We start from the raw sequence: 13651 nt of genomic DNA, 5'->3' as shown, positions 1-13651 counted from the left end.
TCATCTTCATCTCCCTCCCTCTCAGTACGTAGCAGATCATCATCCACATAGTAGGGACTCAGCAAGTTTTGTTTAATTGACTTGAGTGCCTCTCTTCATTCTCTAAACTCATCGACGTGCCACTGCATTGTCACTGTATCTAAAATTGCTGCTGACTCTACATTATCTATGCCAAGGACGAGGGCAGTGATGCCCCGATAATCCCCAAATCACTTACACTGGGCTTTGAAATGCATCACGGATTTCTTTTTCCAGCAGACTGCTTTACCTCCTAAATCATATTTTCTTGCATCAATGTTAAAAATAGTTTTACTCCCCTGAGTATTTAGTAACTGCAGTGATGAAGGTAGGCCAGCTTTTGGGTGGTGAGGTAGCTCTGTAGGCTTGAGTTTAAATACTGGTTCTGGTACTTTCTAGCTGTAAGGCCTTGAGTTTATTGCTCAGTCTCTCTGAATCTGATCTCCTTAGCCAAAAAGGGATAACAATACCTATACTGTGAGGTTCCTGTAAGGAATAACTAATAAGTGCCTGACACACAATGGGCAAAGAGTCGATGATATTGCATTATTGATTTACTTAGTCTTTCTCTCTCCTACTGGATTACTAGCTCCTTAATAGCCCAATTTTCTTTTACTTCCTCAGTGGCCACATACCATGGAGCCTGACAAGAGCAGACAGAGCAAGGCTTCGGTCAGTTGTTTTTGAAAGACTCAATGGGGGGATGGACAGGATGAGGGTCCGGGGCAGGGAGCCTGAGTAATAAGTTTCTGTGCCTCCACTACCAACCCCACCACAGGTTTAACAGAGGAGAGCTAGGAGTTTAGGTGATGTGGATCTGGTCTTTATTATGGGGGCAGGTAGGAGGGAGCTGTGTACGTGCTTCGGGTCTGTTCTGGCCTCCCGTGACAAATGGCTCTGGGGCCACAAGGCATTTGTCATGCCATTCCAGTAACAACGTCTGGGACTGAACGTTTAAGTGTGAGCAGCAGTTTCTGGGGCAGAAGATTCAGACCCTGACTTGTTCCTCTTTCTTGTCCAGGGTATCAGAGATGCTGTTATACGGATGAAAACAATCAATCAAGCACAGAACTGCTTCCAGAGAAGCCCATAGCTGCAGCATGGACAGCAGGGAACATCCCCAGGGAGAGCCGTCCTCCCCTCCAGGAGTGCTTCACAGCACTGGCTGCAGTGGAGGGGAGTTTTGCTTACTGTCCATGTCCTCTTTGTGAACCTGCCTGTGATTGATTAAGAGTCAGCTCTGCTTAGGAGGGTGCAGAAGGCATCTGGGGAGGAAATGACAAAGGCCGTCAGTTAATTCTGCTAAATAATCTTCTGGGGACCTTCCAATCATGGAGTGCTAACCACTAAATTGCTAATTAAGTGCCCAGTTAATCTTATTAATAGTACTAACTGCGCAGGGTCTTCCTTGATTCTGCTGGAATGTATGTTAACGGGGCTATAAAAAGGCAGCCGTGTTGAGTTCTCTTGAGTGTTTGCACAGGAGAAAGCATTCAGACAACAACTAAGCATTCCTTTTGACATTTGTATTAAATTGCTCATTAGTTTTATTGTGGAAATTAAATTACTGCAAAGCACTGTCCATTAATTCCTGATGAGGCCTGAATGGCTGTGCTGATGCAAGTATGGGCTGTGGTTAGTTGTTAGTTAGCTGGTTAGTTATGTGTTGGCAGGCTGCTAGGTGGTCTAGATTGCTCAGGAGCCTGGAAAGGGAACAGATGCTCTAAGCAGAGGGGCTCTATTTCAGAAAAGCCAGCGACCATGCAGAGGAACCAGCAGGACTGATGTGATGGGTCTCTGGAACAGACCGAGCAAGACATCATCTTGCTAATAAGGTTTTCAGAGTCTAGAATGGACATGTTTATTTGATGATGGTACAAAAATCCCCACCTCCTAGATATTTATTTGGGAAAAAATAGGAAGTCTAGCATAATGGTTAAGACAGGGGTTCTGGTGCCAGGCTGCTTGGGTTTGAATCTTGGCCAACTATCCAATTTTGAAGATACTCTGACTATACTAAGAACTTTCTGAAAAGAATATTTCAAAGAACAAATAGGAAGTTAAAGGACTATTCTTTAATTCTTTCTATCTAATAATCCATGTCTAAGTACTTCTCTGGTTCATAAACAGCCCATACTGATGCTTTCTCTTTGAAGTTTGTAGAAATGATTCTTTACATTTTATTGACTGAACGGTGATGCAGGGAGTGGTTGGAGGTTTAAAACTTTTGCTTATTCATCTTCTCTCCAGTTGAGAGGAAGTAAGCCTTGAATTCTCCACATATGAGAAGTAGGGGCCTGGGTTCCCTGGCCATGCTGTGTGAGATGCTTGGGCTATCCATAAATGTAGATCATGGTTATGTTATCTTATGAATGCATCTATTTTTCAGTTGCATTTCTACAGTTACTGAATAGTTAAGTGCATCCCAACTCCGTATTAGCAGGTAAGTCCTCAGAGATAAAGAAACTGTTCCTGCCTTCAAGGGGACACCCAGGGCCTGAAGGCAGTGAGGGTGAAGAGGTGAAGAGGGAGAAGAAAGGGAGAAAGGGAGACAAGAAAGGCCGCTGACGTGTAAACAAACAGTCTCAAGACAGGGTGATAACTGCTGTGACAGCAGTGGGTACTGTGTGTTAGCTCAGAGGAGAGGTACTGAACCCAGGATGGGCGGAGAGAAATTTCCTTGATGAAGTTTGTGAAATGAAACCCAGGGAAAGGACACTGAAGACAGAGGAGGCAGCATATGGAAAGGCTAAAGGTGAGAAGAGATTTGCAAGCAGTTTGTATGTCCTGTAGTGTGCAAAGGCGGGGGATGGGCAGGAGCTAGTGTTAAGATGAGGCTGGAAAGGAAGGCAGGACTTTTATCATGGTGTATAGAAGCCACGGTCAGCACAGAGCTTTGGATTCCTCCTGCAGCAAGTGAAGAGGTGGGCAGAGCTGATGATGGTCAGAGATGGAAGAGATACCTTCAGATAGCTCCTAAGTTTACTGGATGGCATGGACAGCATAATTGCCCTTCACTTTTATCCATGAAAAATGTCAGGGCTTGAAATTGCATTAAACTGCAAAAGTGGAAGTATTATGTAAGACAATATGGGTTAAAAATTCATATTTCAACCCAGCATATACCCTAGTTGGTGCTTAAATGAACATTTTAGAGCTTTAGAATATGTACTTAGTGACTTTCAGTTAAAGGAGATTTAAAAACCTACTAATATTTAAAGAAAACCTAAATGTAAGTGACTTTTAATATAGAGAAGCTAGAATAGAAAAACTTTCCTAGAGATCCATTTGCTGTAACATTTTTGGACCTATTGCAGTTTTTGATTTCTTTCTTTTTTAATTTAATTTAATTTAATTTAATTTATTTATTGAGAGAGAGAGAGAGAATGATAGAGAGAGAGCATGAGAGAGAGGAGGGTCAGAGGGAGAAGCAGACTCCCTGCTGAGCAAGGAACCTGATGCGGGACTCGATCCTGGAACTCCAGGATCATGACCTGAGCTGAAAGCAGTCACTTAACCAACTGAGCCACCCAGGCACCCCTTTGATTTCTTTCTAATGGTTAAAAATGAAGGCCTAGTTACAAGAAGTTGGAGCTATTAGCTCAAATGGTTTAGGTCCTGTTGGCTCTCAGATTCTGATTCATGACTTGGGCTGTGGTTGTGAGGGGTGGGTTCACTTACCTGGAGTTGAGACTTTGCTGCCAGCTCCTGATAATATGGGGACTGGGAGTCAGTGAGTTCTGCCTTGAACCTCTGATTTGCCAGAGTGATGCTCAGCTCCACCTTCCGCTCCAGTGGGCCCTTGGATACCTTAGTGGATTCAACTTTTCCTTCCTAAATTAAAAAAAACAAAAGTCTTTTATTAATGTGAAGCATAAGCATAGAGTAATATTAAATAATATATATTAATATTGTCTCAAGAAGTGTATTATGAAGGCTCAAGTGCTTTTAGAATTGAAATCCTATTAACTAGAATTGTCCTCTGAATTTCATTGAGAGACAAAGTACCAAAGCGCCAATGAGCTAACTGTTTAGAATCCTTGAGAACACTGTAATTTTTTTTTTTTTTTTTTTTTTAGAAGGAAAAAAAGTCAGGGTTGTTGGACAGGTTTATTGAAACAGAGCCGTTTTGCCCCAGTTAGAGTAAATGGCTTCTGGTACAGGCTGTGGGACATCTCTCGGACCACAAGTTCCCATCGCCAAACCAGGACAGACGAACATCTGTTCATGTGGGGATAGATTTCAACGTTAAGCTGCAGTCACACATGGGCTCTGTGGCTGGATACAGCTCAGGCTCTCTGGAACGTCTGTTTGCACACTTGGCCTTCACAGAACATTTCCAGGTGAAGTTTGTCCCCTTCGATCCAATGGGTCCAGCCTCTGTTCTTCTTCTCCCCCTTCTGGACACAGGTGAGTCTGTCATTGTCCCAGGTGACCAAGCTCTTGCATTTCTTGTTATCCAGGCCTTTATTATCCTCATCAAATTCTTCTCCAACTTTAAATGTAACAAGGTAGTTCCTCAGGCTGCTGTATGTGTGGATGGTAAAAGAATCCCCGTTTTGCTCAATCACTTTCTGTGGCTTCAGCAACTTGGCTATCTTACGAGTAGCAAAGTCAATACCTAGGGCCAGCATGTAGCCCTCGAAGTTGTCGCTGCTGAGCAGGTTCCAGGTGCCGCTGAAGTCGGCGGGCATGGCGCGGCAGGGCGACGGCGGCCGCGGGCGGCCGAGAACACTGTAATTTTATGACTATGTGCTCTTCATGAAAGCATTTACACATATAGACACCCTCATAACTCATATATACTGCCAGAGCATCACTGGGATCGTGCCACATTCTTGGGTAACTTTGTGAATACTCTTTGATGAGGATCAGATTACCCAAAATAACCTAAGGATGCTGAGATACTAATACAATCTTTTTTAGAGAAGAGTCTAAACTGGTTTAATGAGACCATTTGTGCTTAAACTTCACGTTGAAACTAGTTAGTAAGCACTGTCAGGTCAAGAGAGGGTTCGAAATATCTCTCAGAGGGAATGGCATATTTGGGCCACCTTTGGTAGCATGTGACTTAGAAGAGAAGCACTCTTCTGAGGAGCTGGATTTGGCCTCTGATCACAAGGGCCAGAGGCCATCCTTCTTGCTGTCTGGACTGGGAGCAGGCAGGAGTCTCTCACTGTTATGAATTCACCTGGGCTCCCAGGGTACAGAGCAAGCCTAGAGCTGGGTTTCAAACTTGCGGTTTAGCAGATTTTCAATATTGGGTAGCCAGATGATCATGAAATCTGAACAGCTTTCTTGAAAGAGTAAAAAACATGTCTGTAGAAAACGGAATGTCTTTGATAATGTACATATTCTCTTATTAGTGAAATTAGAGCTGTGGAGGCTGAAAGAGACCAACCAATGGAGAATGACATGAGGGACAAATCTCATGTGGGTGGTAGTCAATGTAGTTTCTCCTCATTTCTTATCACAGGGTCCTCTCTTCCATGGGACAACAGCATAGCCTCTAACCTTAATAGGGCACACCGAGGATGTAGATTCACACTTGCCAGACTACTGATGTTTGTTTAACAAAAAGATTTCATTCATTCATTCATTCATTGAAGTAACACACATTAAGCATCTATACGGGTATAGAACAGTGTTAGGACATATGGGAAGTTAAAAGGAAAATATGGCATATGGTATTATCCTCTAGAAGCTTACCATTTCACTAGGCATATTTAAAGTTCACATGAGACATTTAAATAAATTCTTTAGATGTATTAGTGAGAAGTCTTCTAATTTATCCTTAGCCACTGGATTACTTTTCCATGCTTCTCACCCAGCATCCTCAGTAATACTCTGTTACCTATGGAATAAAAATCCAAACATTTTTTCCTGATGTCGAGGCTCTCTCCAGTCTGTTCCCAATCTGCTTGAACAATTTTATTTATTTTTTATTTTTTATATATTTTTTTCATTAAAATTTGTGTTTTTGTTTTTTATTAAACTACTGAGTAGGCCCAGGTAGTATATCCTATTTTTTTAAGTTTTTATTTTAATTCCAGTTAGTTAAATTACACCATTATATTAGTTTCAGGTGTACAATATAGTGATTCAACACTTCCATACATCACCCTGTGCTCATCACGACAAGTTCACTCCTTAATCCCCATCACCTATTTCACCCATCCCCCAACCCACCTCCCCTCTGGTAACCATCAGTTTGTTCTCTATAGTTCAGAGTCTGTTTCTTGGTTTCTCTCTCTCTCTCCCTGCCCCCATGTTCATCTGTTTCATTTCTTAAATTCCACATGTGAGTGAAATCATATGGTATTTGTCTTTCTCTGACTTATTTAGCTTAGCATTATGCTCTCTAGCTCCACCCACATCCTTGCAAATGGCAAGATTTCATTCTTTTTGATGTTTGAGTAATATTCCATTGCATACATATACACCACATCTTCTTTATCCATTCATCAGCTGATAGATATTTGGGCTGTTTCCATAATTTGGCTATTGTAAATAATGCTGCTATAAACATAGGGGTGCATGTATCCATTTGAATTAGTGTTTTTGTATTATTTGGATAAATACCTAATAGTGCAATTACTGGACTGGAGGGTAATTCTATTTTTAACTTTTTGAGGAACCTCCATATTATTCTCCAGAGTCCATCAGTTTGCATTCCCACGAATAGTGCAAGAGGGTTCCTTTTTTGCCACATCCTTGCCAACACCTATTATTTCTTGTGTTGTTGATTTTACCTGTTCTGACAGGTGTGAGGTGATATCTCATTGTAATTTTGATTTGCATTTCCCTGATGATGAGTGATGATGAGCATCTTTTCAGATGTCTCTTGGCCATCTGTGTGTCTTCTTTGGAAAAATGTTCATGTCTTCTGCCCCTTTTTTAAATTGGATCATTTGTTTCTTGGGTGTTGAGTTTTACAAATTCTTTATATATTCTGGATATTAACCTTTTATCAGATATGCCATTGACAAATATCTTCTCCCATTCCGAAGGCTGCCTTTTAGCTTTATTGATTATTTTTTCCACTGTGTAGAAGCTTTTTATTTTGATGTAGTCCCAATAGTTTATTTTTGCTTTTATTTCCCTTGCCTCGGGAGATATATCTAGAAATAAGTTGCTATGGCTGAAGTCAAAGAGGTTACTGCCTGTATTCCCTTCTAGGATTTTGATGGTTTCCTGTCTCACATTTAGGTCTTTAATACATTTTGAATTTATTTTTTGTGTATGGTATAATAAGGTGGTCCAATTTCTTTCTTTTGCATGTTGCTGTCCAGTTTTCCCAACACTATTTGTTGAAGAGACTGTCATTTTCCCATTGGATATTCTCTCCTGCTTTGTTGAAGATTAGTTGACCATATAGTTGTGGGTTTATTTTTGGGTTTTCAATTCGGTTCTATTGATCTATATGTCTATTTGTGTGTGTGTGTGTGTGTGTGTGTGTGTGTGTGTGTGTGTGCCAGTACCATACTGTTTTGATTACTACAGCTTTGTAGTATAACTTGAAGTCCAGAATTGTGATGCCTCCAGCTTTGCTCTTCTTTTTCAAGATAGCTTCGGCTATTTGGGGTCTTTTGTGGTTCCATACAATTTTTAAGATTCTTTGTTCTAGCTCTGTGAAAAATCCTATCAGTATTTTGATAGGGATTGCATTAAATGTGTAAATCGCTTTGGGTAGTATAGACATTTTAACAATATTTATTCTTCCAATCCATGAGCAAGGAATGCCTTTCCATTTCTTTGTATCATCTTCAGTTTCTTTCATCAGTATTTTATAGTTTCCAGAGTACAGGTTTTTCACCTCTTTGCTTAGGTTTATTCCTAGATATCTTATTTTTTTTTTTTTTGGTGCAATTATAAATGGAATTTTTGCTGCTTGAACAGTTGTAGTCCGTGTCATTTCTCCCTGCACCGACTACCAGATAGCTTGTTCACTGTTGATGAGCTATCACATTGCTTGTGCTAATTTCCTGACTGGAGACCCTCCTCACTGCTCCCCATGCTCACCTCCAGCACTAAAACATGGGGACACACACACATACACACTTTTTTTACTTCTTACTAATATTTTATGGTTCATTTAAAATAGTATTTTCTCTGATCACTTAGGGCAGAAATCTTTGCCTCCTCTAAACTCCTGGAGCAATGAATAATATTTGAATTTCTCATTTAATACCTATGCCATACTCACCTACAGTCTTTTTATATGCTAATCTTGTCACCCCACATATAATCTCCTGAATCCAGTATGATTCTCACACTTCATTAAATCTCCCAAAGTTAAAAAAAAAGGGGGGGCCACTTATGCACAAAACTCTCTGTGAATATACATGACTGGGGGTTACATGCTTTGCAACCTGTTCTGGTCTATCATTTTGTTCCATTCTGTACATCTGCCATCCTCATGTACAGCATTTAGATTATTTTGTACTTATTTTGCATTATAAATTTCTTGAAGGCAGGAACCGTGTCTTATTCATCTTAGGATCTTTGGCACATACCCCAATGTCTGGCACATGAGAGGATTTTAGTAAAATGTTGGTGAATGAAAGAATAAGTGATAGATGCAGGTGGTGAAAAGGATAAGAGGGGGATGTGGTGAGTATGAAATGAAATGTTCAGGGGATAGTTACTGCAGAAGGGGGGACCTATATTAGATTTTGAAGAACATGGGACACAAGTAATGTGGGAAAAGAGAAGGCAAACTAGAATTGTCTTTGAAATTTTATAGTAAATACATTTAATCTCAATAATATTTTCCAACAGCACTTTTCACTGTTCATGGAATAGTATTTTTGAGAAAAATGGAAATTTTAATTATTTGTTCATAGCAATAGTTCCAGCAAATCCATAGCCATCTGGCCTACAGGCCAGATAGAATGGGCAGTGGGTTTCTCATCCCTGAATTTTCACGTAGAGCTGGTGAGACTGAACTTCTTGTCCTTCTCGTCCTCACTGCCTGGGCTTTGATCCATGCCTTGCGGCGAGGTTCCCAGGAGAGGAAAGGGTAGTGAAGTCTCACAAACCACAGGGCAGATAAGTCTGGCTGCAGTGGAAGCGTAAGGATGAGAAGATCTGGGCTCAGACGTGTCACCCCTGTACTCCTGCTCCCTTCTGAACTTGCTGCCCACCTCATGCTGCCCCAGCCCTGTCACTCCCGAGTAAAGACAGTTTCCCCGCTTCAGCATCAAATGTCTGGCTCAAAGATTTTGGAGCGGTTAAAATGTCCCCCTTTTTTGATAGCCGACATTAAATTCTGTAACATATCCTCTCCTCCTTCATGCCTTTTCACACAAAGAGAGCAGTGTAGCCAGTGTTCCTCTTTGCCTGAGAACACCGACTTTATTTTTCCCCATTTGACATGCAGGATTTCAATCATTTTGATATTTGTCTGACCTATTTATGCTGGCCATGACTGAAAGCAAAACTTCTACTCTTACTGTCAGCACAAGAATACACTTTAGTGGAGAAGGAGCTTGACTGACTGATTGATAGGTTTTATTCATTCATTTATTCTAGTGCTTGGTGAGTACCTGCTGTAGATGAGGTTCCCTTAGGTACTGGGGGGAAAAGGGCCCCTGCAGTCCTGGAGTTTATAATTAAGTTGCTTCTTGCAATTCCTCCCACCTTATTCTAGTTTTCAATCTCTTCTTCCCTCAGTCCCTAGAGGAAGGAATAATCCTGAATAGAACAAAGTCACTGACTCTTAATTGGAGTGATAAAAATGCAGCACTAGTAATACTAAATGGCCAATTCACCCATTCTCTTTTCTTGTGTTACTAATAAAACAAAACCAGGCATGTGAAGAGCTAGATTGACTCTCAGAACTTCTTACTATTGTAGGCTTCTTGGTGTCATTGAAGAGTGTGACATCCAGAGTGAGAGGGAAGGGTCCAAGGCAACATCTGTGGAAATTAAAAACATTACAGGCACAAAAATGAGATTGGAGAAGTTTACATTAGAACAAAGTCAAAATTTCATACACTTTTTCTGTCATTCTGGAATTTACAGATGTCGGGTGCCTTCTTACCTCATTTTTTTTTTTAAGATCACATAAATATGTTCTTGAGAAAAATATAACTCATGCTTTTGATCCTAGTTGAATTCTCCATTCTTCTCTTCTAGGTGCTATCCTAGTCTGGGGCCATCCTAAATATGTTACAGTTAAATGGTTTTGCCGATGAGATCTGCTTAATTTTTCCATTTGTGAATATATAAAGGGTGCAAGACAGATATTTATCTTGAACTTATTTGTTTGAAAATATTGGTAATGATTGTCTCCAAGTTGAAGGATAATGGGTGATTTGGCTTTACCTTTATTCTTTTCTAGATTTTCAAGTTTTATGCAATGCATTTAAATTACTTTATAAAGTTAGAAATATCAGTTAGCTTTGAGAAAGTACATTATAAATTTTGTCAACTTCAATTAAGGATTGCTTTTTAAATAATATACTTTCATGATCACTTGAATTAAGGTTCAGGAGCAGGTGAATGAGGAGATCTAAGCTTACCTGTAGAAAACACAGGGGTCTCACCAGGCTCTCCGAATGTCTCCGCTGTAGATATTTCATCTTTTCTATCACCACAGCAGAAAAGAAAGAAGAGGTGGTGAAAAGGAGCTTGGTAACAATAGGGGAAATGCACTTACTTTTCCTATACTCAGTAGACCTAAAAATTAGAGAAAAACCCTTTAAAACTGGGTTTGCCTATTTCTTTCATTATAGAAGTAATCTACAAATATATTTTCACCAAAGAAAAATTCACACAACTCCTGAAAATGGTTATGTTTGACTCCAGGGTTTTCCTTAAGCATCTTTCATGTGGTCCTCAGGAGCATTTTTGCCATAAGCAAAACTGGTCTTTGGGGCTTGATGTTTTATAGTCCCATTGTGTTTGCACTGTGTCCTTGACATCAAAGATAATTGCATGACATGACCTATGACTGAATGTTCTTGCTAAAATCTCAGATCCTCAAACCTGCAAATCCAGAAAGTCCTTAAGTTTACTTACTAAAGTAACTCTTGTGGTTATAGTAATAGGAGAGAGGGAGATTTCTGGATAACACAGGTGTATTAAATCCCTATTCTGGACACAACCATTGTCTGCAGGAGTTATGGGTAGGTTTGTAGTGGCAGTCCGGAAGATATCTAAGGGCAAATCCAAGGGCATGGTTGTACATCTGTCTGTTATAACATTGGCCCATTCTAGCAAGCTTTATATAGAAAGGAGTAGCAGTAGTGATATCTTTTGAAGCTCACTGAAAAATCTGTTACTATAAGCTATTAGGTCTTATTAGCTTATGTCTGTATTAGTACAATTTAGTCATAGTTAACCAGTATATTTGATCCAGCTTTCTGTGATTTACAATGATGAGAAGACCAAAGGGAATGGCTAGGTGCTCTGTGTTGTAAGGTCATCTAGATTGGCTATAGACAATGGGACCATCTACATACGTATTTCTAACACATGCAATTTCCCCAAAGTCCTAATAGAGGTAATATACAAAATATCCATTGGCCTGGCATGGGCTCTGACCAATCAGAATAGATGTAAACATGGAGGACTATATTGGTGCACACAGGCTAAATATAAATTCAGACTGTTTCGGAATTAGGTATTCTTGTTTGTTTCTACTGGTATTATGCTATATACTTAAGAAATAGTTTTTATGGATATCATATTTATGAAGATCTCATATCAAACATTAGAGCATTTGTGATTTAGACAATTTTCCTTTTTTCTTTCACTTTTTAGAACTTTGTTCATAGTACGATCTCTTTCCTCCTATTATAACTTTGGTATCCTTGTTTTACCTTGCTGTAAAAAGAAAACAACCAAAAGGAATAGTTATCAAAGCGCTGGCTATGGCATTAGTTACAAGTCAACAGCCCACTTTGTGCAGGATCCTGTGTCAGATGCTATTTCCTCATCCTTTGCCACTGGGTGTGATTCTGCCATGACAGTGGCAATCTAGACCATCACTTAGAAGCTATAATTTGGGAAGCTGGGGCACTGGGTTCTTTCAGTGGTTTTTATTTTAAAGTCATTTGAAACTGGCAGATTTATGGGCTAGTCAGGTGAGAAAATGTCCTGCTTTGTCTTCCTAGAAAGGTTTGAAATAACAGGCCTGGCTTTCTGCCTGCCTGCCTGCCTGCCTGCCTGCCTTCCTTCCTTCCTTCCTTTCTTCCCAACTTGGTAATCATAGTTAATGTAAAATGTTTGTCTCTTGCTCCTTAGCAATTCTTTCTAGCCATGTTGGTAGACACAGGAGTGGATGGGATGGTTCTATTTCTTTCTCTTTCTGTCTTGGGTTAGCTGTTTCCTGTACTTTGTAATGTTTTTCTATCAAGTCTTGGTACATTCTGTTGGATTTTTCTTATGGATGGATGGCCTCTGCTTTGCTTTCTTTCTCTTTTTTTGAAAATGGAGAAATAAGTATCATCCTAGAGTTAAATCAGAAGAGTGAATATCTCTGTGTCTTGTGAACAAAGTTAATACTCTAGTACTAAGATTTTCCTCAATCACATTATTTCTTCTCGTAACTTTTTAAAAATTTCTAAAGAGTGGTTGGGTAGATGTATCAATTAACAAAAATATATGAGGATTTTGCTCAGGTCTGTGGTGGTGGGTGGAGAGATATCAAAAGGTTCCTGCCCTTGAGGAGTTTAAACTCTTACAGGAAAATAAGGTAAAGCGAGGAAGTGTTAAATAAAAATGTAAGTGACAAAAAGAGTACAAAATTCAAAGCAGGAAAATATTGCTGCAGGCTCCAATAGGCTGTTAAGACATCATGGGATCCAGGTGGGACTCCACTAGGAGTGTGAAGGAGAGTAGGATTTGGATAGGTAATGTAGAAAAGGCAAGCTTTTCTGGGCAAGAGGGAAAGGCTAGGGGTCAGAGTCCAGGATGAGGAAGGTGTGGTCTGTGCGCAGTGAGGAATGGCATGGTGGCAACAGCGGGATCATGGGTAATGGATGCAAAGTTGGAAAGGTCAGGGGGTGAAAGGTCTTAATTGATGAGTTTGGCCTCTGCTCTGCCTCAGTGAAGGTCCTGGCAGGACACAGATGGCTCACTCACTGTGGGGTAACTTGAGGGAAGTTTAAAAAAGGAATTACTTACTAAGTTGTAGGAAGAGTATAAAAGCAACCACAAGGTCAAGTGCAGTACCCCAGGGCTGGTAACAGTGGGGTGCTCAAACTACCCTTAGTTCAGTTGCCACAAACCAGAGACAGAGAAGGATCTATGGAAAGGCTGCTTGACAGGAGCTGAGATGAAGTTGAAGGAGGACAACAGCTTTTGAAGACTTTGCAAGTTGAGGGTGAAGGGAGTTGAGAAATTCACTCACCTCATTCTCTCCTCTCCCTCTGATCTCCTGCTCCCCATTGGCTGGCCCTACCTAGGAGTCAGGGCAAAGGATGCACGTGACTTGATCCTTACCAATCAGCCTTCTGTACACAGAACATGAGGGGAACAGTGGGCAGAGGATATTCAGAAGGGTAAGAGGAAGATGTAGGACTCTTTTGAAAGTCACTGAACAGGGCTCAATGTAAGAAATTTTTCAGACTTATTAATCCAGCAGCAGTTATGCCAGTTAAGGAGGGGAAATGGTTAGAGGCAG

General features: G+C 40.4%; 2 protein-coding genes across 2 annotated transcripts in view; both read right to left on the bottom strand.

Annotated features, from left to right (window-relative positions):
- LOC148163056 (interphotoreceptor matrix proteoglycan 1-like) overlaps positions 1 to 13651 on the bottom strand; it is a 133950-nt gene that overhangs the window by 83938 nt on the left and 36361 nt on the right. The window contains 3 exon segments of the mRNA XM_088028551.1: positions 3700 to 3852; positions 8041 to 8048; positions 10545 to 10609. Coding sequence (XP_087884677.1) covers positions 3700 to 3852; positions 8041 to 8048; positions 10545 to 10609 — 226 coding nt within the window.
- Positions 4205 to 4712, bottom strand: LOC114203178 (retinoid-binding protein 7). The gene has a single exon (XM_088028969.1). It carries the CDS (start codon positions 4710 to 4712, stop codon positions 4308 to 4310), a length of 405 nt encoding a protein of 134 aa, XP_087885095.1. The 3' UTR covers positions 4205 to 4307.

The sequence above is a fragment of the Eumetopias jubatus genome, unplaced genomic scaffold, assembly GCF_037043125.1.
Source record: "Eumetopias jubatus isolate StellerSeaLion01/CBP00866 unplaced genomic scaffold, mEumJub1_p1.0 scaffold_11, whole genome shotgun sequence".
Classification (NCBI taxonomy): Eukaryota; Metazoa; Chordata; class Mammalia; order Carnivora; family Otariidae; genus Eumetopias; species Eumetopias jubatus.
The sequence above is the reverse complement of the archived record's forward strand: the minus strand, read 5'-3'. Positions and strand labels throughout refer to the sequence as shown.

Excerpts from the sequence above, each read along its gene's own strand:
- LOC114203178 (XM_088028969.1), bottom strand. The coding sequence starts at position 4,712 with ATGCCCGCCGACTTCAGCGGCACCTGGAACCTGCTCAGCAGCGACAAC.